Source organism: Zalophus californianus, chromosome 2 (assembly GCF_009762305.2).
Source record: "Zalophus californianus isolate mZalCal1 chromosome 2, mZalCal1.pri.v2, whole genome shotgun sequence".
Classification (NCBI taxonomy): domain Eukaryota; kingdom Metazoa; phylum Chordata; class Mammalia; order Carnivora; family Otariidae; genus Zalophus; species Zalophus californianus.
This window is the reverse complement of record NC_045596.1, coordinates 40,825,511-40,850,896: the sequence shown is the minus strand read 5'-3', so window position 1 is coordinate 40,850,896 and position 25,386 is coordinate 40,825,511. Positions and strand designations below refer to the sequence as shown.

The window sequence follows — 25,386 nt, the reverse complement described above, 5'->3', positions numbered from 1 at the left end:
GATGGGTGGAGCCTCAAAGGCTCAGGTCTAAATCCCCACCTGGCTAGATCCAGAAAGAGACCCATTTGAAAACTGCCTAAGGACCTAAGGTATGCCTTAGAAACTGTTAACTGTTGTGGTGTTCTTCCTACATCTTATCTAACATACCTTCTTCTGCTTTCTTCCTATTGTTTTAACTTCTCTTTTATAGAAGAATGGCCCTTGGTTTCTGCTGTACTTTGTTTTTTCTCCAGCCTTCTCCCTATCTCTCTCACTCTGAGACACACACCTCCGATATCTCTAACTGCTTCCTCATACTTAGGCTTGAATGTGTCCATTTAAAGACTGACATTTTACCTAATTGTTTCCAATTTCCTTAGAAAGTTTTCTGGAGTTCTTAGGGGTTCTTTACCTAGTACATAAAAGTCTGTAGTATACATAATTTTTCTTTACAAATCAATGTATTTCATTTTAAGACAAAATTATCCTTATCTAGCTTTTTTGAACTCATTTATTAATGTATAAATCTCTTAACTTAAAAAGAAGCAGGTCAATGAAAATCTTTAACTTATGCCCCCATAAGTATTTTTCAATCATACGTTTCTCTTCAATACTGCAAAGTAACGTGCCTGTGAATGATGACTATATTTATTGGTTGTTCATATTGTTACATTAACTTGGTATATACGATTGTATTTACAATGATTGCAGCTTTGCATATAGAAACATATCTTTCTGGCTGTACAAATTAATTCAACTTCTGGTATTTTGTAAGAGGCACACTATAAAAATAAATCACTCCTCCATGCTGCAGGGCACCTCTACAGTTCATGGCCATGTGTACCTGGATTTAGGTGCCCTTCAAAATGTAGGAGAATTGACCTTGTATAAAACCAAAGTTTAAAAGTTACATGTTAAATTTCATTCACTCCATGCATTTATTCATCCAAACAGCATAGACAGACTGCAGACTATTGAAAATATAAAACATGAGGAGAAGGGGGAAGCATTATATATATATAATAACATAATATATATATGATATATAATATATAATATATATATAGTTCTAGTCATCATTTAAGAAAAGCAAGAGTCTTGTGAATGAACTCTTTATAAATTTTCCATATATATATCTGGAAATATATGAAATATATATATTTGGAAAACATAGCCCTTCTGGGAGCTGACAGTCTTCTGGGGAGTTTACTATCCATTTTCTTTTAAAATTTTCTGTGTATACATTTAGCCATTGTAGATTCTTATTTTAAAATTTTCAACTTCTCAATCTTTGATGAAAAGGATAGTTGATGTTTATATATCTTATTACATCTTCATGGTGCTGATGCAGAACATCCTTTTTATAACCCATTTTGTTTATGTTGTATTTCAACTTAAAGTCACAAAAAAATGTAAATTTAATTTTAAAAAATCAAGAGTCTCCTTTTGTGAGTTGAACTTTCCCTTCATATCGTTCACAGTTTAGTGTAACTGGATGGCTGGTCACTCACATAATAAACCACATAGCTGATAACAGGTTGTAGATAAGCATAATAGACTTTGCTCAGTACTAAGGACCAGCAAGAAAACAGAGAAGTCTTTAACCTTGGTAGGTTTCCATCCAAAGCAGATTGCACAGTGAGTGTTCCTGGAATAACAGACACAGAGGTGAGGCCCAAGTGAGTATGTATTCTCTGAAAAATCAGGGGAGTTGTTTCTTTAAAATGTGACATAAATGTAATTGTATACTATAGCTTTACCATTTTTTTTTAAAGACTTTATTTGAGAGAGAGAGAGAAAGCGAGCATGTGGGGCGGGGGTGGAGCAGAGGAAGAGGGAGAAGCAGACTCCCGGCTAGGATGGGGACCTAAGCGTAAGGCAGACACTTAACCAATTGAGCCACTCAGGCGCCCCATAGCTTTACATTTTTTAGCTACATTTTAATGCCCCAAGTTCTAAGAAATCAAACAAGCACTTAAATTGGCAATCAAGGCAAAATAATTTTCCTAAATCTTAAATTGAAAACTGTGGGGCGCCTGGGTGGCTCAGTAGGTTAAGCGTCTGCCTTCAGCTCAGGTCATGATCCCAGGGTTCTGGGATTGAGCCCCATTTCAGGTTCCCTGTTCGTGGGAAGCCTGCTTCTCCCTCTCCTCCCCCCACCACCATGCTCTCTCTTGCTATCTCTCTCTCTCAAATAAAATATTTTTTTAAAAATTGAATTTTCTGCTAATTTGCTGTTAATTTTCATATACGTTATTTTGAATAAGTCCATTTTCCTTTCTCTAGGCATTATGAAAAACCTACATTTCAGAGTCCTAACAATGCTAATAGGCCTTTATTTTACCGGAACAATGACAAACCCACCCAGAAAAAGCAGTCTTTTATTCAGTTCGGAGTGCCAATGGAATGGGTATCTTCTGACAAATTGTTCTTTTACTGGAAAGGATGATATCCATGTGGACAGACCCCAGTCAGCAGCCACAGTGGGCACAAGGGCCAGTTTCCTTAGGGCTCTCTTACGGTCACACGTGAGAAAAGACTGGAATACAAAACATCTGGACCTCAGTAACAATCGCATTCCGAACATCACCTTAAGCCCTCTTGCACACTTCCATGCTTTGGAAGTACTAAACCTCAGCAACAGTTCCCTCCGCTCCATCACATTGGATCTACACAGTGCTAAGTCCTCGTGGGGGAAACACCGCAGAAGCAGCTGGAGGCATGGGCTTCCGTTTCTAAAGTTGTTAATTCTTCAAAGAAACAAACTCGCCGACATTCCCAAGGGTAAGTACAATTTTAAAAGACGGACTAGACCAAGAAACAAGGAGATGTTTTATGCCCGTAAGAATTCCATGTTTTCAGTTTTGAGGAAACCACTGAAAGTAAAGCAATTTTATCAGGACAAATGAGTTTCTTAGTGAAATTTCAAGTTATAATATGTGGAATTCATAGCCAATGCAATTTAATCTTCCATTACTATAATCTACATTAATGTAATATAGATTTGTCGGAGACACAAGGAGGTATTTAAGTGCTAAATAATAATGCATGATTTCCAATTACCTACTTTGATTATCAGATATTTGCTACTATATATAGAAAGCACTAAGAAATAACTAGTTCATGTACTTTCAGTGTGTAGCACAATTCAAATTATATTGCCATATTTATAATACTTGTTTTCTTAGAATACATTTTGCATCTGCTTGTCTAGTTGTCCTCCAAATGTAGACTAGAAATATGCTAATGTATGATCAGTATGTAAACTTTCTTATCAAATCAAAATCAGAATTCTTTTTTTTCTTTTTTTTTTTTAAGATTTTATTTATTTATTTGACAGAGAGACACAACGGGAGAGGGAACACAAGCAGGGGGAGTGGGAGAGGGAGAAGCAGGCTTCCCGCTGAGCAGGGAGCCCGATGGGGGCTCGATCCCAGGACCCTGGGATCATGACCTGAGCCGAAGGCAGACGCTTAACGACTGAGCCACCCAGGTGCCCCAAAATCAGAATTCTTTATCCTGGTTTCTAATAGGATACTTCACATATTCCTGTTGTTTAATTCTCATCTCTTCCCGCATTCAGTAGTCTACATGTTGGAGCTCCTTAACTAATCACCAATACTTTATTAAGAAAATAGATTCATAATCCACAGCTCCCTTCACCTTTTTTAGTATTCAGGAGTGCTAGACAATTTCCTTTCCTTGTTTGTTTTTAATCTTGGCCGCTATTTGCTAAGTACTTACTTTATATAAGACATTCTGCTAAAAAACAAAATGTAAGGATATTGTCTTTTTTTCTCCATCCTAAGTTATACATATTTAGTTTTTCTTATTTTCCATTCTTTCCTTTCATATTTTTATTGTTTTGCTTTTTCTCCAGCTTTTGGTCTTGTGTTAAGCATCATTTTGATAGCCTGCCAGGTGAAGGAATGACTATCCCAGTCATCAAATCAACAGAATTGTGTGAGAAGGGAAGGAGTCTTCTCTCCCTAAGCTTTTCCATAAAAGCAATGTGCAGGATTTTCAGTGTAAAGTATAAACTAATTGCATCATATTTTGTAATTTTTACTGTATTATTCTTATTTTTAAAAACCTGTTATTTGTAGAACATTAGTAATTAAAGAAAAATCTAAAGGAAAAAACATAAGTCCTTCGTGTAATACAGTTGACCATGGTGCAGGTCTACTTATATATGGATTTCTTTTTATAAATATCATAGAGCACTGTAAATATATTTTCTCTTCCTTACGATTTTCTTTTTTTTTTAAGATTTTATTTATTTATTTGAGAGAGAGAGAGCACATGAGAGGGGGGAGGGTCAGAGGGAGAAGCAGACTCCCCGCTGAGCAGGGAGCCCGATGTGGGACTCGATACCGGGACTACAGGATCATGACCTGAGCCGAAGGCGGTTGCTTAACCAACTGACCCACCCAGGCGCCCTTCCTTACGATTTTCTTAATAACATCTTCTTTTCTCTAGTTTACTTTGTTGTAGCAATACAGTATATAATACATATAACATACAACATATTTGTTAATTGACTTTCTGTTACAGGTAAGGCTTCCAGTCAGCAGTAGGCTTTTAGTAGTTAAGTTTTGGGGGAGCTAAAGTTATACATAAATTTTTTACTATGTGGGTGATCAGCACCCCTCAACCCTGTGTTGTTCAAGGATCAGCTATATATATTCTTTAAGTCTATTCCTCATGCCTATGTACATATTTTTCTTTCAAATTGGATACTTTCCATAATATTTCCTAATTTATATTTTCATATCACAGTGTATTTTGAACATCTTTATATAATTAAGCAATCTCATAAATAATATTTTAAATAGTTGAATAGCTTTTATATATACATATGTTATAACCAGGTTAATCAAACAACATTTAGACTATTGCCATTTTGTTTGCTATAACTCTTTGATGATCATCATCATAGCTACACATATCCATATGATATAACATATTTCTTAACTAGTATGGTAGATGTGAATTTCAACCCCTAAATTCAGGTGTACTAGAGATATAACCTTCTGTTGTCTATAATTCAACATAACTTCTGATTCTGAGCCCCCGTTCTAGTAGGGTCAGCTGGGGATGGGGTGTAGAGATACTTGTACTTAACATTAGTCTTCCATGAGCTTTCCTCTGCTTTTCCCCAAATTTTATACCCTAACAAGTGTGTGTGTGTGTGTGTGTGTGTGTGTGTCTGTGTGTCCCTTACCCCTGCCAGCCAGAGAACATTTCTTTTCAGTTTTTTCAGTTTGGAGAAAATTCTTCCCATTTTTTTGTTTCTTCAAAACCCTCTGTCTAGATCCAGAAATTCCTTTCCTCTAAAGTTTTAGGCCTTTGGAAAACAAAAGCCAGAAAGACTTGTAGACTCCTCTGTTTTCTGCCTTGCACTGTGCCTCCCCTGGGGTAATTAACACAGAGCCTACTTTCTGGTTGAATGGGGAGAAATGGAAAGAGAGACATAGAGATAAAAGATTAATATATCAAAATATTATCCCGCCACTTAACATATCTCCTTAAGGCAGATGAATTAATTCCCCAGAGCTAATTGGAGGTCAGAGGGAATACAATTCCATTTAAGGACCAAACACCCCTATAAAATGCACATACAACCCCATCTTTCTTTTCGGAGTTGAACTTCTGCCTCCCGAAAACATCAGGAAAAATGTTACACTTACAAAGGAGAATAAAAAGTGAAATGAGCGAATCATGTATCTGAAATTCTATTAGAACTCTAGCAGATGAAACCATAGAGAGATGAATGAAACCAATTGATGATGGAAGGCCAATGGAAGCCCTGAACCTAATTGGATATAATTCAGAGTTCTTTTATCCATAGAATTTTGTGATTTGAATTATTTTCCTCTAATCATCACATATTTCAGTTGAGCCCCCTGTAACGTCCCTTTGCCATTCTATGATTCTGGGACTGTGGCTCAGTCACTCTGACTTTGAAATCCCATTTTGGAGGGAAAAAACTGGTAAAGGGGAGGTGCTGCCTGGAGTACCATTCTATTTCTGACCTTCCCTTTGTTCTTTGATTCCTTTGTTCTAAGCCTGTTTAAAGGTAGCATCTGGGGGCGCCTGCCTGGCTCAGTGGGTAGAGCTTGCCGCTCTTGATCTTGGGGTTGTGAGTTTGAGCTCCACATTGGGGGTAGAGTTTACTTAAAAACATTTTTTTAAAAAGGTAACATCTTGGTAATGTAATATTTACTCATAGAATTATGAGGATTAAAGGAAAAATGTATTTCAAGAACCTACTGTAACATGGCATTTGGCATAATAAATGGTAGCTATTAAAATATGTGAAAAGTACTTTGTATACTTGTAAAGTACTTTGCAAATATTAGTTATTTTTACTCTCTTGGCACAAATTCAGGATAGCATTCTATTTAGAAACAAATTATAAATTCGGTTTTGTCTAAATCTCAAGTTATCTTTTAAAATGTTAAATAACTATTGCAGTAGATGGAACTCCTAGCCCACTATAATTCATGAGCAGAGAATCATTTGTGTCTACCTATTTATATAAGTGCTTGCACTCATTTAAAATAATAATAAATCAGAGATTCTCACAAAGTAGCAATCAAGCAACTGGCCTTGTAACACATGTGTACTTTTATAAATCATGTCTCACGTCTTCAAATGCTGACAGCTTATAGAAGCAACTAAAAGTTGCTTTCACTCAGGAAAGCCCACCTTTGTAAGAGTGAAAGCTCACACTAACTAATCCAGAGTCAACTGATCCCATACCTTCAGAGTCAGCTCTGATGTCACCAATAAGCTTCATGTTGGGAAAAACACCCAGAGGAGGTGTCAGCCAATGCAATTTACAAAACAGTTAGCTAGCTATGAATTTAAGCTTACTGATGAGTCCACCTTTCTCCCAGATCTCTGGAGTACAGTGTTAATAACAGAAAAATCAGTTTTAAAACATTTAAAACAATGGGATCAATCTCCAGTTAAACCCAAGAGATAAATGTGTTACAAATGAGATGAAATAATACCCGACTTTTGAAACTGGTAGAGGAAAAAAAAAAAAGACGAAAAAAACAGTGTATGGTAAAAACAAAAATATGTTATATTCTTACTTATTTTTAGGGAATTAAATATTTCCTCCTGATTGCTATTGGATTATGGAAATACCAATAACCTATGTTCTCAAAACCAGGTCAGGTTCTAAAATAGCAACATGAATGTATGTCAGTAAGCTAAGAGGGCAAAGTCTTTGGCTCACCTATATAAAACTGACCACGTTGAGGGCTGACCTTATGAATAAAATATCTAGGACCATTCCAGACTCTTCCAATTCTTAATACTCTTTGAACTTGAAACCGTAACCCCCTGAATATCATTTTTTTGTGTTATCAGGTTATCGCTTTCGGGGAGTATTTAGGAAGTTCATAGTCCAAAGGAACATTCGTAGGCAATTTAGTGTCTGGGCGTACCCTCTATGGCCTTTCTTCTAATAGACACTGAGACAATTTCTTGGAAATAATAAAATGCCTCTGGCTACCTAAATGCAAAAGCTGATCAGATTCCTGCTTCCCGTGGCTTATGTGATCATCAGAAAGCAGTTCAATAAATAATTCCTTCTCCATAAAAGTGCCTCCATATTTTCCTCCCAGTGTTCAACTCCCCTCTCTTGAAACATGGAACCTACCCTCTGATGTCCATGCCTCGGCCATGAATGCCCCTCCCAACTTCTTTTGTTCACCTGAGTACCCCCCTAAACATTGATTCACCATGCAAAATTTTTAAAAGAACACATTTCCCCCATTGAGAAATGCAGCCAAGTACTGTGGAAGAGTTTACTCAAATCTCCCAACTCTCTCCTGGGAGACCCTAAACAAACAATGTCATTTATAGGACCCCACCAGTTCTCTTAATACAATTAAACCTTAACTCTCTAAAATTGGAAGTAGATGGAAATTTTTCATGTAGGAGTTGTAACTGCACTTAACAGTCTTAATTCCCATCTGCAGAAGTTTACCTTCTTCTTGGGGAATCTTAGCTTGATATTATGAAGGGAGTCGAATAAGGGGTTATCCTTATAACTCTCTGCCTTCAAAGTCCCCACCCCTCCCGCCTCATGCTTAGGATGTTCTGGTCCCATCCTTCTTATTAACTCTTATACTCTTCTTCTATACTCTTATATTTCTTGTATTACTCTACCTGTTAATTGACCTTAAACAAGACACTTAACCTATAAAAACCTGCCTGGTTCTTATTTTTAACTGAGGATGATGGTGTATACAGGGAGGATATGAGGGTTAGAGATGGTATTTGTAAAAACTTTTTTTTTTTTAATTTTATTTATTTGACAGAGAGAGCACAAGCAGAGGGAGAGAAAGGGAGAAGCAGGCTCCCTGCTGAGCAAGGAGCCCAATGTGGGACTCGATCCCAGAACCCTGGGATCATGACCTGGGCCGCAGGCAGCCGCTTAACCGACTGGGCCACCCAGGCGTCCCGGTATTTGTAAAAACTTTTAACACAGAGAGTGATGATACATGTGAAACATTTCTCACAGCATATGGTACGTAACTGGTGCTCAAAAATGTCAGTTCCCCTCTAGTGCCTTTCACCATCCTGAGTCTCTAATTGTGTTCCCCACCATCCCAGTCTTTGCTGTGATGGTCACGTCTGTGATTTGAGGTACAGTGGGTAACTGTAGGTGATTTCCATTCTCTTTCTTAAGTTCAAAGTGCCCATCAACAATTCTGTTGTTACTGCTCAGACTTCCGTAAGTCTGTACATTGTTGGAGGCCCCTTCTCCTCTGTCTTCTGAGCACTCTTTGATCTGTCCTTTGACTCACTGAACCACACTGACCCATGAGACCATCACTACTATCAAGATAATGAACTATCTGCACCCCCAAAAGTTCCTCATGCCCCTTACAATTTATCTTTCCCACCCATCCTCTCCCTTCTGTCCGAGTAACCACTGATGTCCTTTCTGACACTATAGATTTGTTTGTATTTTCCATAATTTTATATTCATGCAATCATATGATATGTACTTTCATTTTTGGTATAGCTCCTTGCATTCAGCGTAATTATTTTGAGATTCATCCATGGTGTTGTATGTATTAAAAGTTCATTCCTTTTCATTGCCAGAATTCATTGTATGGATATGTGTTTTCCTGTTAGTGGAGGACACTTAGGCTGTCTTTTTTGGCTGTTGTTAAAAAAGCTGCTAGCTAAAGGGATGGAGAAAGATAAACCATTAAGGGCACCTGGGTGGTTCAGTAAGGGTCTGCCTTCGGCTCAGGTCATGATCCCAGGATCCTGGGATCAAGCCCCGCATCGGGCTCCCTGCTTGGTGAAGAGCCTGCTTCTCCCTCTTCCTCTGCTGCTCTCCCTGCTTGTGTTCTCTCTCTCCCTCTCTATCAAATAAATAAACGAAATCTTAAAAAAAAAAAGAAAGATAAACCATTTAGATAAACACTAGTCAAAAGAAAAGTGGAGTGACTATATTAATTTCAGACAAAGGAGACTTTAGAACAAGGAAACTATCAGGGATAAATAAAGCACTATATAAAGGGGATAAAGGGACCAATTCTTGAAGAAAACCTAATAATTTTAAATGTGAATGCACCTGACAGTAGAGTGTCAAAACGTGAGGAAAAACTGACAACTGAAAAGAGAATTAGAAAAATCCACTATCATTGGAAACTTCCACCACTCCCCTGTCAATTGATAGATTAAGCAGGCAGGTAATCAATAAAGATGTAGTTGACTTGAATATTACTATCAATCAACTTGATATAATTGGCATGTATGGGATACTCCCTCCAACAACAGTAGAATACACATTTTTTTCAAGCTTACATGAAACATTTACCAAGACAGACCACATTCTGGGCCATAGAACACACCTTAACAAACTTGAGTAACAAACAAATCATGCAAAGTATGTTCTCAGATTACAATGGAATTAAACTGGAAATCAGCAACAGAAAGCAGCAAACCCCTCAAATCTCTGGAAATTAAACAACACATTTCTAGATAACACGTGTCACAGAAGAAGTCTCAAGAGGGATTTGAAAATATTTTAAGCTAAGTGAAAATGAAAATACAATTTATCAAAATTTGCGGGATGTGGCAAAAGCAGCAGTTCGAGGGAAATGTATAGCATTAAAAGCATCCACTGGAAGAGAAGTCTAAAATCAATAATATAAGTTTCCACCTTGGGAAATTAAAGAAGTAAGAGCAATGTATGCCTAAAGCAAGCAGAAGAAAAGAAATAATAGAAATTGCAGCAGTAATAATTGAAATTTAAAACAGCAAAAACAGTAGATAAAATCAACAAAACCAAAAGGTGTTTCTTTGAAAAAAAAATAAAACTGATAATCCTCTAGCCAAACCAAGAAAAAAAATAAGAAGACACAAATTGTCAGTATCAGAGATGAAAGAGGGATCATTGCTACTGTTCCTGTCAACATTAAAAGAAGAATGAAACAAAGTCTTTGTGGTGATATATGTTTTCATTTCTCTTGGGTAAAAAACCTAGGCGGAGAATGGCTGAGTTGTATGTCAAGTAGATGTTTAACTTTTGAAGAAATCACCAGTGTTGTGTGCAGTGGTTGTACCATTTTAAATTCCCACCAGCATTGTGTAAGAATTTCAGTTGTCCTACATCCTTACGCATACCAGATATGGGCCATCTTTTTAATTTTAGCCATACCAATAGATGTATAGTGGTATATCATTGTGGTTTTAGTTTGGATTTCCCTAATGACTAATATTGAATTATCTTTCTGTGTGTTTATTTGCCATCTGTATGTCTCTGATGATGTATATAAATCTTTGGCCAATTTCTAATTTTTTTTAATTATTGAGTTTTGAGTGTTCTTTATATCTTCTGGATACAAAACTTTTCACAGATATATGACTTGTAAATATTTTCTCCCAGTCTGTGGCTTGAGTATTTTTTTTTTATTTTAACAATATCTTTCAAAGAGCAGAATTTTAAATTTTTGTTAAGTACAGTTCATCACTTTGTTAGTTTATAAATTGTGTTTTGGTGTCATATCTAAGAAATCTTTGCCTAATCCAAAGTCACAAAGATTTTTCTCCTATGTTTTCTTCTAGAAGTTTTATAACTTTACTTTTTTACATTTTATATTACAGGTTTATGATTTATTTATATTTAGGTTTAAATTTAGGTTTTACATTTAGGTTTATGATAGTTTTAAAATAGTTTGAGTTAATTTTTTGTACATGGTATGCATAACTTATAAAAGTTTTAAAGATATGCAATTATTCCAACACCATTTGTAGAAAAGACTATTTTTTCTATCCTTTTACATGTATCCTACTCATGTTTCTATATTTAAAGTAGGTTTCTTGTAGGAATTATATCGTTGACTCGAATTTTTATCCAAACTTGGAATCTTTGCCTTTTATTCGGTGTTTTTAAACTATTATTTCTACCTATCATCTTGATATTTTTTCTATTTGTTCCTTCTGTTCTTTGTTCCCCCTTTTATCTTTTTCTGCCTTTTTTTGCATTAACTGTGTATCTTTAAAATTAATCCTCTTTATCTCCTTTGTAGGCTTACTAGCCATAATTCTTTGCTGTTGTTGTGTTGTTTTAGTGGTTACTTTGGGATTTCCAGTATACATCCTAACATCTTTATTTGGTGTTATACTACTTGCCCATAATACCTGAAACTTAACAACAATATTCTTCCACCTCTCTTCTCCTGGTGTTTGTGCAAGTTTTGTCATACACTTGACCTCTACATATATATTGTGAGTCCTACAATACATGTTACTATTTTTGCCCTTTTTGTTTGTTTTGTATGAAATGTTCATGATTAAACAAAATGGTTGAGAGATCCCCAAGTTTCAATCCCAGCTCCACAGCTCCACCTACTCTGACATGGGGCAAGTTCCTAACTTCACTGCGCCTAGGTTTTGTCAATTACAAGATGGTAACAACACCCAGGGCTTTGTGAGGATTAAGAGGAGATGTTTGTGAAGTGCTTAGAGCATAAAGAGAGTATACAATTAAACAGGAGTTTTAAAATGATTTCTTCCCGGGCGCCTGGGTGGCTCCCTTGGTTAAGCGACTGCCTTCGGCTCAGGTCATGATCCTGGAGTCCCGGGATCGGGTCCCGCATCGGGCTCCCCGCACAGCGGGGAGTCTGCTTCTCCCTCTGACCCTCTTCCCTCTCGTGCTCTCTATCTCTCATTCTCTCTCTCTCAAATAAATAAAATCTTAAAAAAAAATGATTTCTTCCCTCCACTGAACTCCTAGGGTCCGTGTTCCATTCAATTAAGCAGCAAGATATTACAGGAACTATGAGCTCACAGCCATATGTAGGCCAGGCAAGTGCCATGACGATGTTAAGGAAACTATAGCTTCTTCTATATTGTTGTCTTCTGCTGCAGTTTTTTCTCACAGACCCATATGTTTGCATATTAAAATTTATAGGAATAGTCTTCACTCCATGAAGAAACATGTTTTCTCTAGGGGTTATATTCAAAATATTTAACAACTGGCCTATAACCTGGGCTTTCCCACTGGGTTTCTAGGGCCGTGGGGCAGCCCACAAGGGCCCAGCAATGGTTATTTACAAACCAATATGGAAATATTTCTTACTAGCCTATGCCAGCTGAGTATCAGCCTTGGTTCTCTCCCATTTTTTTTTTTAAACATGCAGCTTCTTGGTCTGTCCCTTGTTTTCCTGTTTTTGATAGAGGCATGAGTACAGAGAAACCATCTTCCTCTGTAAGTGCCTGCCCCAGCTAAAGCAGACAGCCCTCATTCAGCTCTCACAAAGCATTATCTTGTGCCACTGGAACTTTAATTTTTCAAGAGAAGCTAGAAATGTGAATTTTTGTGCTGAATCTTTATTGTTAGCTCAATAATTTTTAAATCTCTGTGCGGGTCAAACACTGTGACCTCTGGCTTATTGGATACATATTATATTCCAGGCATTGTAAGAGTTAACAAAAATATGAATTCCTCCCTGAAGGGACTAATCATCTGATGGAGAGGCTGACAGGCAAACAACAGTTAATTTTATAGTAGGATGGTGGGGGTGTAACGTCTTGTATAACTAGTAACTTTTTCTTGTGTGTATGTCTTATCACTCACTCAGACACAAGGATGCTATGCTCTGTCCTCAGCACAAAGTGCCTGGCTCATAATGTTTTGATTGAGTTGTCCTAATGATCTCTTACTTAATCTGTACAGCTGATGGGCACATAAGATAACATTGAGGTACAGCTATTTACATTAAGTCATCATCTCTGCATAATCAGTCTGATAATGAGCATCTTGCAGACAGTAGACAAGGAATAAACCCTTCTGGAATTGAACCAACCTGATCTGCTAAGTAGTAGTTGGTTAAAGACACAAACTACATGTAGGGGGAGCCTGGGTGGCTCAGTCGGTTAAGCATCTGCCTTCAGCTCAAGTCATGATCTCAGGGTCCTGGGATCAAGCCCCACTTCAGGCTCCCTGCTCAGCGGGAGTCTTCCTCTCCCTCTGACCCTCCCCCCTGCTCGTGCTCTCTCTTGCTCTCTTTCAAATAAATAAAATCTTAGAGAGAGAGAGACACAAGCTATATGTGAGAACAGAGCAGAAGGGAAATGTGAAAATGCAGGGCATCCTTATGAGACTCATATGGGAAATCAGATTTGGAAGTCTGCTATGACTGGCACCTCCTTCCCAGCCTTTATGTTCTGTGCCAAATGGGCCTCCTGGTTACTCTCTGGAATCAAGTGAAATACAAAGCTGGAGACCAAGACCCAATTAGATTCTTTTTGTCAGAAAACAAAACCTCGCTACAACTTATTACCTCTGAAAAATAAGCGAGTGCCTAGAAATGTTACAGGATCAACAAGAACTCTGGAGTGTTACTACTACTGATCGCTCTGTTCAGCTCCCTCCCGGCCTTTTTCCTCCGCTGGCTCAGAACATAGTTATCTGTTTGCATGTGGCTCTTTTTTTTCCCAAGAACGTCTGCAACAGAACCTTTTCCTTCCTGCGCGGTGGGTCGTGCGCAGATCCCCGTAGCCTCCGCCGTTCAGCCTGTCCTGCACGGACAGCCCCGGCAGGGTGCCTCCACTGTTTGACCTTGATAACCAACAGTAAATATCACTCGTGTGTATTTTAACGTGCTTTTTCATTTTAACAGGACTGTGGAAACTGAAGTCATTACAGAGTCTGGATCTGTCCTTCAACAGGATAGCGCAGATCGGTTTGTCTGACCTTAGACACTGCCTGCGGCTGGAAAACCTCTACTTAAAGAGCAACAAGATATTCAGGATTCATCCAGAAGCCTTCAAGGACCTCAAGAAGTTACAGGTTATAAAGTGACTTTTAGAGTATTTAAAATATGCAGACATCCGGGCCATTGCATTAGAAGAATATTTCTATGGAAGAGTTTCTCCACACCCAGGAGTACGGGCTATTAGTCAAAAACTCTATTTTAAGGCTCTGCTAAAATTGAAGTCTCTCTCTTGCCTCAGAACTCAAACGCCTCAGTAATGGACATGAATTTTACTCGAACATAATACTCAACCGCAAGAATTGGCACACTATTTTTCTAAATCAAATTAAACCCAACTCCAAGTTTCCACTTACCAGTTGGCAGGAAATTCAATCTGGGTTATAATTGAGGCTCCCGCCCTGAGCTGCAAGGTGGGTCACAGGTCCCTGGGGTCTTGTGCGATCTGGAGCACTTGAGGAGGCCCCTCTGAGCCACCCCAGGCAATGCTGAGCAGCCTGGGACGATATGGGGCTCTGAAGGCCTGCGACACTGTTGCTTCCAAACCCAAACGGGGCCCTAAATAATAAAAATGATCATAATAACAGCCCATACTTGTAGAGTACTTACCACGTACCATATACTGCTCTGAACAAACATCGGACCCATCTCGGACCCCTGTCTCTCAGGCGCCTTGCAGTTAATCTCACTAATGCTGACAGCTGTGAAGGGAAGGAACCCCCCGCTCCCCGGGCCCCCCAGAGCCCTGCTCCGGGCTTGGCCGCTTCAGCCCCTGCCCCAAGCACTTTCCTCCACCTTCCCCACTCTTCTCTGGGGGATAATTTACAGTCTCCCCGCAGTGCTCCTTTAGAAAGGCCAGGGGGCTTCCCGTGGGGACATCTAGCGGGACATCTGGCTAGGTCTTAGGGACAGATTCAGTCCCATATCCTCCACCACAGTCCCTCACTCTTCAGACAGGCCCGCATCATTCAGTAGAAACCAGCTGCGAGCCACATAGGCGATTTTAGACGCTCTAGTAACTAGATTCAAAAAGTAAAAAAAAAAGGTGAATTTCGTTTAGTAATGTATTTTTTAACCCAGTATACCCAGATATTATCTTTTACCCAGGTAACCAATATACAAATTATTAATGAGAAATTTTACGTTGTTTTTCATGCTAAGACTTCAAACCCACATCCCAATGGGACGAGTCACATTTCAATGCTTGAAAAGCCACGTGTGGCTAAGGGCCATCATATTAGACAGCATCAAATAGACAGCTGATTTTCCCCAGGTTTAAGAAAAGCGTTCTTCAAGTATAGGTGGGAGATGAATTTCCAACTGCCACCTGTCAGCCAGGGCCCCCAAGGCCCTCCTCTATCGAAGGGAGGAAAGTGAGGCCGTGGTAAGGTGGGTGGGCTCTGGGCTCAGCAGCCTGGGTTGGCTCTGCCACTTTGCGGCCACATGATCTTGGGCAAGTCAGCACATCTCTCTGTGCCTCAGTTTTCTCATCTGACAAATGAAGGTAACTTCATTCCTTTCTCATAGAAGTTTGTGAGAATTAAATGTTTTAATGCATATAAAGTGCTTCGAATAGTACTTGGAATATAGCAAGGTCTTTATTTTTTTTTAAGATTTTATTTATTTATTTGACAGAGAGAGACACAGCGAGAGAGGGAACACAAGCAGGGGGAGCGGGAGAGGGAGAAACAGGCCTCCCGGTGAGCAGGGAGCCCGATGTGGGACTCAATCCCAGGACCCTGGGATCGTGACCTGAGCCGAAGGCAGACGCTTAACCGACTGAGCCACCCAGGCGTCCTGGCAAGGTCTTTATAAATGTAAACTGCATGTAGAAATTCTAAAGTGGCCACAGTATCCCACCCTCTGAACATACATATCTGATTGTGCCACTTCTTGTTAAAAATCCTTCTGAGCTTTCCCAACAAGGGCCTGGCCCCTGCCCAGCTCTCCAGCCTCATGGCAAACCACTCTCCCTTGTTCACTGCACTCCGTTTCTGTCTTCACACCAAGGCTGAAGGATCCCGTGCTGATCCTTTGCCTGGGAAAACTAATTCTTCTGAATCTTTCCAATGTCACTTCCTCAAGCAAACCTTCCTGAGGCCTCCAGATTGAATTCATTGCCCTTTTATATACACTTATAATGTGCTATGTTTTTTCCTCTTTGCATTTATCACAACTGAAATTATTTAGCTTTAGGTATGGTTAATTGTTAATGCCTATATCCCCCCAATCTCTTTGAGGATGTACATCATAATCTATTTTGTTTTCTAGTGCTTAGCATATGTCTAATTCATAACACATACTTAAAAACACTTGCTGAACAAAGGAATGAATAAATGGATGATGATCATGAATAGGTATATCACAAATAACTACTAATTTAGCAGTCTAAAACTACACACATATTATCTCATGATTTGGGGGGTCAGGAAGCCCGGCAAGGCCCTGGGTCCTTTGCTAAGGGTATTTCAAGAGGCTGCAGTTAAGGTGTTGGCCAGGGTTGGAGACTCCCCTTAAGGCCCAGCTGGAGATGGACCCACTGCCAAGCGCACGTGGTTGTTGACAAGACTCAGGTCCTTGTGGGCTGTGGGACTGAGGGCTCAGTTCCTTACTGGTTCCTTACTGGCTGTCAGCCTCAGTCCTGTGCCACATGGGCCTCTCCATAGGGCAGTTCACAGCATGGCGGCTTGCTTTAGAGCCTGAAGGAGAGCCTGCTAGCAAGAAAAACATTACAAGCTAATATAATGTCATCAGGGGAGTGACATCACATTGCTTTTGCCATATTTGATTGCTTAGAACCAAGTCATAGGCCCTGCCTGTGCTCCAGGGGAGGACATTCCTCAAGGGCGTGAATACCAGAAGGCAGGACCATTGGGGAGCATCTTTGCCGCAGTAATTATCAGAGCAGATGAGAAAGCCTGCTTAACTTGGCAGTGCTCCCCAGCTCCCCACAAATGAGTTGTTGGATTGCCTGGGAACCTCATTTAGTATACTGTATAGTGATCATAGGTGTATTTGTGTTTGCGATTGCCCTATGTCTGTTATTTCCCTTGTATTTTTACTGTTCTTCGTTAAGTGTTCTGTAGCTCACAGGTAAGAGATGCTACAGGCAAACTAAAAGTGTTTTTAGCATAAAACATTTAGCCTGAAGAATGTTTGAAATCATCTAATTCTCGCTTCACCTGAACTGCCCAGAATCATACAATTTCTCCTCCATTATCCCTTCTACATGTTTGCCAATAACTCTAAAAACTGGTTTTGGAACTTGATGGAACTATTTGGTACCAGAAAGCTGAATATCAAAATAGATGTTGGTTTTTTCTTTTTCGGGAGATGCATCTAGTACTTGCACTATCTTCAGAAGCCAGATAGAGTTTTCAAAGCATAAATTCATCCTCATGTTTAAATGGAACGAAGTAAGTTTCACTGGCATTTCAAATTAGCATTTCTTTTCTTAATCTTTCCCATTCTTCTTAGATGCGATGACTTGTGTAGCAACATTAGTTGCCTCTTCCAATCTTTCTATAGTGTACACCCCTTTCAAATGATGGTGGATGGCTTTTTCTTTAGGCAAATTAGACTGTTCTGCTTTAATCTTTCCTTGGAAATTATTCCTCCTTAATCATTTTATTAGTTTTCTGTCCTTGATCCAGTTTTGTTTTCAGTTCCGTAATTTGTAATATAATAAGATTCTGGGATGAAGAAAATACAGATGTGCACTAAAAGGAAAATAACTACCCGAAGCACTTCGGAGTATTCCACTCTGTTGCTGAGGAGGGGTACATAAGAAAGCTATTGATCACAGGAAAGGCCTGACCAAGCGAAGTGGTTCTTTCTACCCCGAGCCCCCAAGTCTCCTCCTTCCTGTTTTCGGCAACCTTCCTTTGGGAGTCAAGACTGCTTGGTTACTCAGCACTGGAAAGGTCACCCTCACTACCTAAGTTCAGGGAGAATTCTGATTCTACACGTAGTGGTCTTGGTCATGGTGCTATTTGATTGTTTGAATCACTTCTTCTTAGGAATTTATATAACCCAGGATGCCAATGCTGTTTTTTCCCTGATGTTTATAAAACCATTGACCTGGATAACATTCATCGTCTCTGGCTTTCATTCATGGTCCAATTTTCTTTTCCTTTTTTTTTTTCCCCCTTCCAGCAAGGTTTACATTTTCTCTTTTATGATTTTCTGTTCTTCTAACTACCAACCTGCCCCTCCCTAAGCCCCACAACCCCCCACCCCTGCCGCCTCCTGCTGCAGGCCTCCTCCACCCAGCCCTTCCGTCCCGGGCAGTGGGAGCCCAGGCTCCAAGAGAGCCTGTTCCAGTGGAAAGCACACAGCTGTGGAGCTAGATCAGATCTCAACTTGGCCACTCCGTTCATTCATTCCTTTCTCCATTATTTACTGAGGACCCGCTGTGTACCAGGCCCTGGTACTAGGGGCTTTGTGGTATGTACTGTGTGACCTAGCCCAGTTCCCTCCTCTGTGAAAAGGAGGAGAAGGTTGAAGCACCCAGTAGAATGACTGGTACATAGCAGCACTCTGCAAATGGATGGTAGCAAGAGCTACACCCAACTGCCTTTCCTGCTGAATCATGTCACGGCCATATCCAACTTCCACAGATCCTGCTCTATGTTTCTAGAGCCACTGAAGCCTTTTTGGTCCCCAGGTTCGTCTTCGTTTCTGATTAGACTAGAAAAATGAGTCATCTTGTATATACCAGGTGGCCATGGATGCAGGGAAACGTACTACCACCCTTGAGATAATTGTTGATGCAAAAGATCTCTCTTTGCTACTTCTGGTCAACCACAATTCTTCTGTGTTCTATGTTCTCATGGCCCCGTATCTTTGGTCACTTTCAAGATCACAGTGCTTCCAGAAATTCTCAACCTGGTATCTAATTCTAGACCTTGATAACCACCGGGAGTTTCAGTTTTGTCTGAGCACAAATTACAACTCATAGGAAAGAAGGGAGGGGAAAGGACTGGGCATCTAATATAGGCACCATACTTAAAGCTTTCACATACATCTGACCCTTACAACAACCCTAGGAGGGAGCCTCCTAAAAAGTGAACAGTTTGCTGAGGCTCACAGAGTTGTTAGGGGGCAGAGCAGAAATTTAAACCCAGTATTCTCTAACTCTCAAATCAGGGCTAAATTTGTACTGCCTCCCTAGCAATGTAAACAATACCTGTAACTAGTATTTATTTTGTCTCTAAATGTCTTGATTCACAGACTGCCCTCAACTTGTTTCTTCTCAAACAGGTGGTAGACCTCAGCAACAATGTTCTGACCACCATCCTACCCATGATGGTCATTGCTCTGGAGCTTCCCCATCTGGAGGTGGACTTGGCTGATAACCAATGGCAGTGTGATTATAGCGTGGCAGCCTTCCAAAAGGTCATTTCTGAATCCTGGAGGAAAACATGGAATGTCATCTGCAGTAAGTCTGTAGGTAAGTCAGTGGCATCTCATCTCTCTGAAGTGGTTCCAGCTGAACTGAGAAAAACCCATGAAAAATTTAGTCTCATTGGAAACCATGACAGTCCCCTTGAAAGCAAGAGTGTTGATTAGGGATTAAGTCAGCCTCGGGCTGTGTCACAGAATAATCACTGGTACCTGTTTCCCTCAGTTCATGGATGATTTTCTTCACATGGTCAAAGAAACCTAGTTCAAATTGCTCAGAAACAATTGGATTTGGTCAAAAACAGTAATTTCACAGGGAGAGAAAAGCCCCCAAATGTCACATTTTTATCCCAATTCTTTTTTTTTTTTTAAGATTTTTACTTATTTGAGAGAGAGTGTGAGCAAGGGCACGCATAGGAGCAGGGGGAGGGGCAGATGGAGGGGAAGAAGCAGACTCCCTGCAGAGCCCGGAGCCTGAGGTGGGGGTGGGGCTCGAGCAGATTCCCAGGACCCCAAGATCACAACTTGAGCTGATCCCAGGCCCCCAAGATCATGACCGGAGCTCAAGTCAAACGCTTAACCAGCAGAGCCGCCCAGGCGCCCCAATCCCAATTCTTAACAAATAACTGATCAAAGAAACTTTTAAAACGTAAAACATGATTAAAGTGTTTGCCTCTGAAAATAACACCATATGTTAACTATGCTGGAATTAAAATAAAATAAAATGCTTGCTAACCCTATGAAAGTATAATCCTGTTATATATATTATATGTATGTGTGTATATATATATATGAATGTGTGTATATATATGTTTATATATGTTTATATATGCATATGTTTATGTATATATATACACACAAAAAAACCACATATATTTCAAAAGTATACTTTGATTGGTTCCCTGACATTCTACCAAAATGCTAGACTATGTTACTAGAGTTGAACATTCTGGAAAACTTTTTTTGCCATTAACTATCTTGGCTAAATCTCAAACTCCTCCCTGGGTATGGGGGCAGGGGTGGGGGGTGGGGGGGAGGTAAGGTTTTTTGTAATGAGTCCTGGACTCTGTTCTGTTCATGACTGTCACTAAAGTAGAAAATGGCCATGCTTACTAGGTTTAGAAGAAATCTATGAATTTTATTTAATTTTTTAAAAGATTTTATTTATTTATTTGACAGAGAGAAGCACAGCGAGAGAGGGAACGCAAGCAGGGGGAGTGCGGGGGGGAGAAGCAGGCTTCCCACGGAGCAGGGAGCCCGATACGGGGCTCGATCCCAGGACCCTGGGATCATGACCTGAGCCCAAGGCAGACGCTTAACGACTGAGCCACCCAGGCGCCCTGAAATCTATGAATTTTAAAGATTTATTTATTTATTTGACAGAGAGAGAAAGCGAGTGGGCGGAGGGGCATAAGGGGAGAAACTTCCAGCAGATTCCCCACTGAGTGTGGAGCCCCACTGGGGGCTGGATTTCCCCACCCATGAGATCATGACCTGAGCCAAACCAAGAGTCGGATGCTCACCGCCTGAGCCACCCAGGCGCCGGGATCACAGAGGTCTTAATGTCAGCCGCCCTGTTTCATTCCTCTGTAAAAACCACAACTGGCATTCTGGGTATGGAAGGCAGGATGTCAGGAGCCAGTGAGAAACCTGAATGTTTCTGTTTGCCAGCCCTGGGGCACAGTGAGAAATTGATATCGTGCACATAGGCAGAGCCAAGGCAGGTTGTGCAGGTGGCTGATGGAATGTTCTCCAAAATGTGCAGTAGGTGGAGGAGTCAGAGGAAGGAGAAGTGGTATAGCTGTCCCCGTCTGTCTTCTTTCCTCCCATGAGCAGCAATCAGGCAAGAAGCCTAAGAAACGGACAGCCTCCCAGGTCTCTAAGTAGCAGGCGGAAGCCTGACCGCCAGGTGTAAAAGGTGTAAAAGCACACGTGGCCGGAGACATACTACTGGTTACAACCAATTGATCAGCCAGGAAAGCTGCTTACTGTCATGCAATGTACACCTGAGACATAGCCAGGTAAGGACTGAGGAGGACCCACAGAGCCTTACTTCCGTGTCCACTCACTGTGTGTTTCCCCCCACCCTGCTTCCAGGGAACGAGAAGGCAGACCAGTGGACCCTCCAAAGCGAAATTTCCAGGGAGACCCACCTTCCTCACCATCCTGCAAAGCCTGTGAAAAGCTTCCCGCCTGGCCAAGCCAAAAGGCCCCAGGCAGGCTGGTTTGAGCACCCTGGCACGGCGCGGAGGAAGGGCCCCGCGGACTCCCCGGCCAGCGAGAGGCCGCGCAGGCTGCCCAGAGGGGCTAGGAGCCCCAGGGATGTGCCCACAGCTGGCAGACAGGGAGACACTTCCCAGGACCTCGCCCTGGCCGTCTGCCTGGCCGTGTTCATCACGTTCTTCGTGGCTTTCTGCCTGGGGGCTTTCGCCAGGCCTTTCATTGACAGACTGTGGCACCAGAGATGCGCACGCAAAAGGCCCAGCTCGGACAACGCGGATAACGCGTACTCAAACAAGGGCTTCTGTGGCGACATTGAAGCTGCAGGGAACGCCCAGCACCCGAGAACAGATCAGCCCCTCCCAGGGCCCGCCAGCCCCTGCGCTGCTGTCATCCCCGACGGCCCTCTAGGAGAGGGCGGAAGGGAGCCTGGCAGGCGGCAGAGCAGGGGACCATGTGGGGAGAGCAGAGGGCCAGGAGGTGGGAAGGAGTACGTACTTCTGAGTGACAGCGCAGCCCATTCCATTCTCCAAGGACAGCCGAATGCTGGTCATAACCAACGAATTCCAGCAGGGCAGGATCACATCCGCAGGGAAGATGCTCTCGGGGAAGTAAATTATGCAACTCTGGCCCAGGAAGGTTCTCCCAGTGTGCATTCAGCGGGTGCCCCTGTGCGAGCTGGCAGATTGCAGACTGTCTCTGGCTCAATTCACAGTGACTCGAGTGAGTTAAACACACCGCTCTCGGGAGAAATGGCAGCTTCTATCTCTAAAATGCAAACGCATACGAAAGCACAGGGGGCTGGAGAGAATGAGTGGTTACCTTCGGAGTTTTCCAAGGAAACGCAAGTGGGCACTTACCTGAATTTACTGGACACACGACAGCGAGGGCTCCAGGGGGCCAGTGCTGAGGAAGGGCTTCCCGCCTCCCATGGTGCGGTCCCACTCAGTGACGTGGAACCAGGGCAGAAACATGCTCCTTCTGACCCTCAGTACCCATTGGACAGCAGCTATGATTCTGATTCTGATGAAGGGTCTTTATTTACTCTAAGTTCAGTAAGTTCAGAGGATGCAAGAAATGTGACCGAAGAAGAGGCACATGGTGAGAAGAGCCACAGACCCAGCAAGCCCCCAGAGGACGAGGACTCAGGGGTGAGGAAGGACAATGTTACATCATTAGAGGACCCTGAGGACTATATCCCCTGCCAGAAGATTCTGGAGAAGGGTGAGAATCAGGAGGACTGTTTTGAAAACCCTCTCATTTCTGGTCCAGACTCAGGCTTGTGTGAGACTCATCTGGAAGGTGCCTCTAACACTGACACATCTGAGGGTCCACTGACCCTGCCTGGGTCTCTGGGCAGTAGCAGTCCCTCCAGGGATGAGACCCCAGGCACGGTCGTCTGTGATTATGCCAGAGCTCTCCAATCTGAGGCCGTAGAGTGGCTTCACTCACTTGGAGACTTAGATTTAAATGTAGATGTTGTACCACAAACACCACCATGGTCCGCTGAAGTTCCCTCAGATCCTGACGAGAGCGACTGTCATGAAAGAGACTCAGACATTTGTAAATATGAACCTTGCCTTCAGGAAATAAACACAGCTCAAAATGATGTTCCTCTCAAGATCACTGCCGGTGAAAACTTAGCACCCTCACAACAAAATTCGGAAGGGGGCAACATGAATCCCCACCTAACAGACACTGATGCGAATGAGGGGTTGGTATGCACTCTTGAGGACTCGGATTCCAGAAAGGTTAGAAGCCGCACACAATTGTTACAATCCTGTAGCGATGAAACGGCTCTTCAGTGTGAAAGAGGAGAGGGGGGTTGTGCTGAAAGCCGTTCCAGAAGCCAGGTGCCATTATTACAAGAGATCCCAAGTGAAACCAGTTCACCAGGAATGCAGGAGCCCTTCAATGGCAGAGATTGGGGTAAATACTCAGAAGAGAACCTGTTGCAGTTAGAAAATATTCAAATGCAGACCCAAGGCCACCTGTTGGGAGCTGGCTTGCTGTATGAGGACCTGCTGTACTACGATGTGGAACTTGAAAATCAAAGGGAATTCAAGTAACATTTTGAGTTCAGATTGAAGCCCTTAGAACCGCTGAACAGATTTTCTTTAAACAAATTTCACACAGGACGGCACAGCTTTCTGGACAGTGACTGTGAAACTACAAGGTTAGGGGATTCACAGCAACTCTAAATATTTGCTCATAAGTGATGTTAAAAGGGGGACCGTTTTGTAGACCGAACTGTAAATTAGAAGTCAGTCTTCAAGAAGAGACGTGGTATTGTTTGTAAAAAGGAAAAGCTACCATGCCATTATCCTCAGTTAGCCCTTCCTGGGCGGGACTCTCCAATCTGGGCTGTCAGGAGCTGTGTTCTTCTGTGTATCCTCCTGTTTTTCTGGCATTTTCTCCTTTTCCTTCCTGACACCCCTTGTCCACCTCTGCCTGCCCTCTCAGAGAGCATTCCTCAAAGAGCTGTTCCCGGTCTTTCTTAGGCACCGCTCTCCCTGGGCCCCGCCACTTCACCATCAGCCCCATACAGACCGCACCTGCATCGGCGCCGCGAGGCCCAGCCTCCTTCCCAAGCTCCAGACTCACATTCTCAACCCCAATGGCCCAAATCCACATAGATCATCCCGGGACCTAAAATTCATCATTTTCCTTCACAAATGTGATCTTTCTTGATCAACAGTATCATGACATCCACCCAGAAAAGCCAACTGAAATTGCTGTCTTATCTCCAACTCTTTGTCTTGTAGTTCCTGTATCTGAGTAACTTCTAACCTCTGTGCGGTGGAAGTTCGTGTATGTCTATGCAAGGAGACATTTCAGTGTGGCAATCTGGATGGGGCTAGGCAGTTCATGTCAAACCGGCGTTTGCACAGAAAGCACCCTGCTTTTGCTCAGAGTGTATATTTAGGGTGGATTAAGATGGGAGGGGATTGAATTTGGGGAAAGGAACTAACCATCCCCCAATCCACCTGCTGGCATCACCACTAGTCTCATAGGATCTAGCTCCTCAGTGGCTCTTAACTTTGTCATCTCTACTCTCAACCCCCAAATAAGGCACATCCTTATCTAGCTCCTAGATTATTTTAAGGCCTCTTTGTAACCTTTAGTACTTCTCCTTGCCCCCACTCACCCCCCCCAAAAGTCTTATGTTCTCTTCATCTCTCCACTAATCAGAAACCTTCAGTGCAGGTGGCTGGCTGGCTCAGTCGGTAGAGCATGCAACTCTTGATCTCAGGGCTGTCAGTTCAAGCCCCACGTTAGGTGTAGAGGTTACTAAAAAGACAAACAAATAAGCAAACAAACAAAAACCCAGAAAACTTTCATGCTCCCCATTGCCTATATAAAGACCAAATTCCATAATCTAGATACATCCTACCTTTCCAACTGTATCTCATGACATTATCACTTCACACATGCTGCATTCTGGTTTATATCATTTAGACCAATCATTTATTCATTTATTTTAGCAAACTTTTGAGACCTTCTTTGGTCCCTGATCAGTTTCTCC

General features: G+C 41.7%; 1 protein-coding gene across 2 annotated transcripts; it reads left to right on the top strand.

Annotated features, from left to right (window-relative positions):
* The first annotated feature begins 64 nt into the window (after window positions 1-64).
* On the top strand, window positions 65-24,391 carry LRRC66 (leucine rich repeat containing 66). 2 transcript variants are annotated; one of them, XM_027599531.2, is made up of 5 exons: window positions 65-89; window positions 2,266-2,763; window positions 14,145-14,314; window positions 19,500-19,689; window positions 21,738-24,391. In XM_027599531.2, the coding sequence occupies exons 2-5, from the start codon at window positions 2,271-2,273 to the stop codon at window positions 23,927-23,929; spliced, it is 3,045 nt and encodes a 1,014-aa protein (XP_027455332.2). In that variant the 5' UTR covers window positions 65-89; window positions 2,266-2,270; the 3' UTR covers window positions 23,930-24,391. The 2 variants fall into 2 exon arrangements, with proteins under 2 accessions (XP_027455332.2, XP_027455333.2); XM_027599532.2 differs by lacking the exon at window positions 65-89 and adding an exon at window positions 1,628-1,658.
* Window positions 24,392-25,386: the final 995 nt, after the last annotated feature.

What these genes read in the sequence shown, in the direction of transcription:
- LRRC66 (XM_027599531.2), top strand. Translation starts at nt 2,271, where the DNA reads ATGAAAAACCTACATTTCAGAGTCCTAACAATGCTAATAGGCCTTTAT. An exon ending in ACTCGCCGACATTCCCAAGG is followed by an intron (nt 2,764 to 14,144) that starts GTAAGTACAATT and finishes TCATTTTAACAG; the next exon opens with GACTGTGGAAACTGAAGTCA. An exon ending in CATCTGCAGTAAGTCTGTAG is followed by an intron (nt 19,690 to 21,737) that starts GTAAGTCAGTGG and finishes CCCTGCTTCCAG; the next exon opens with GGAACGAGAAGGCAGACCAG.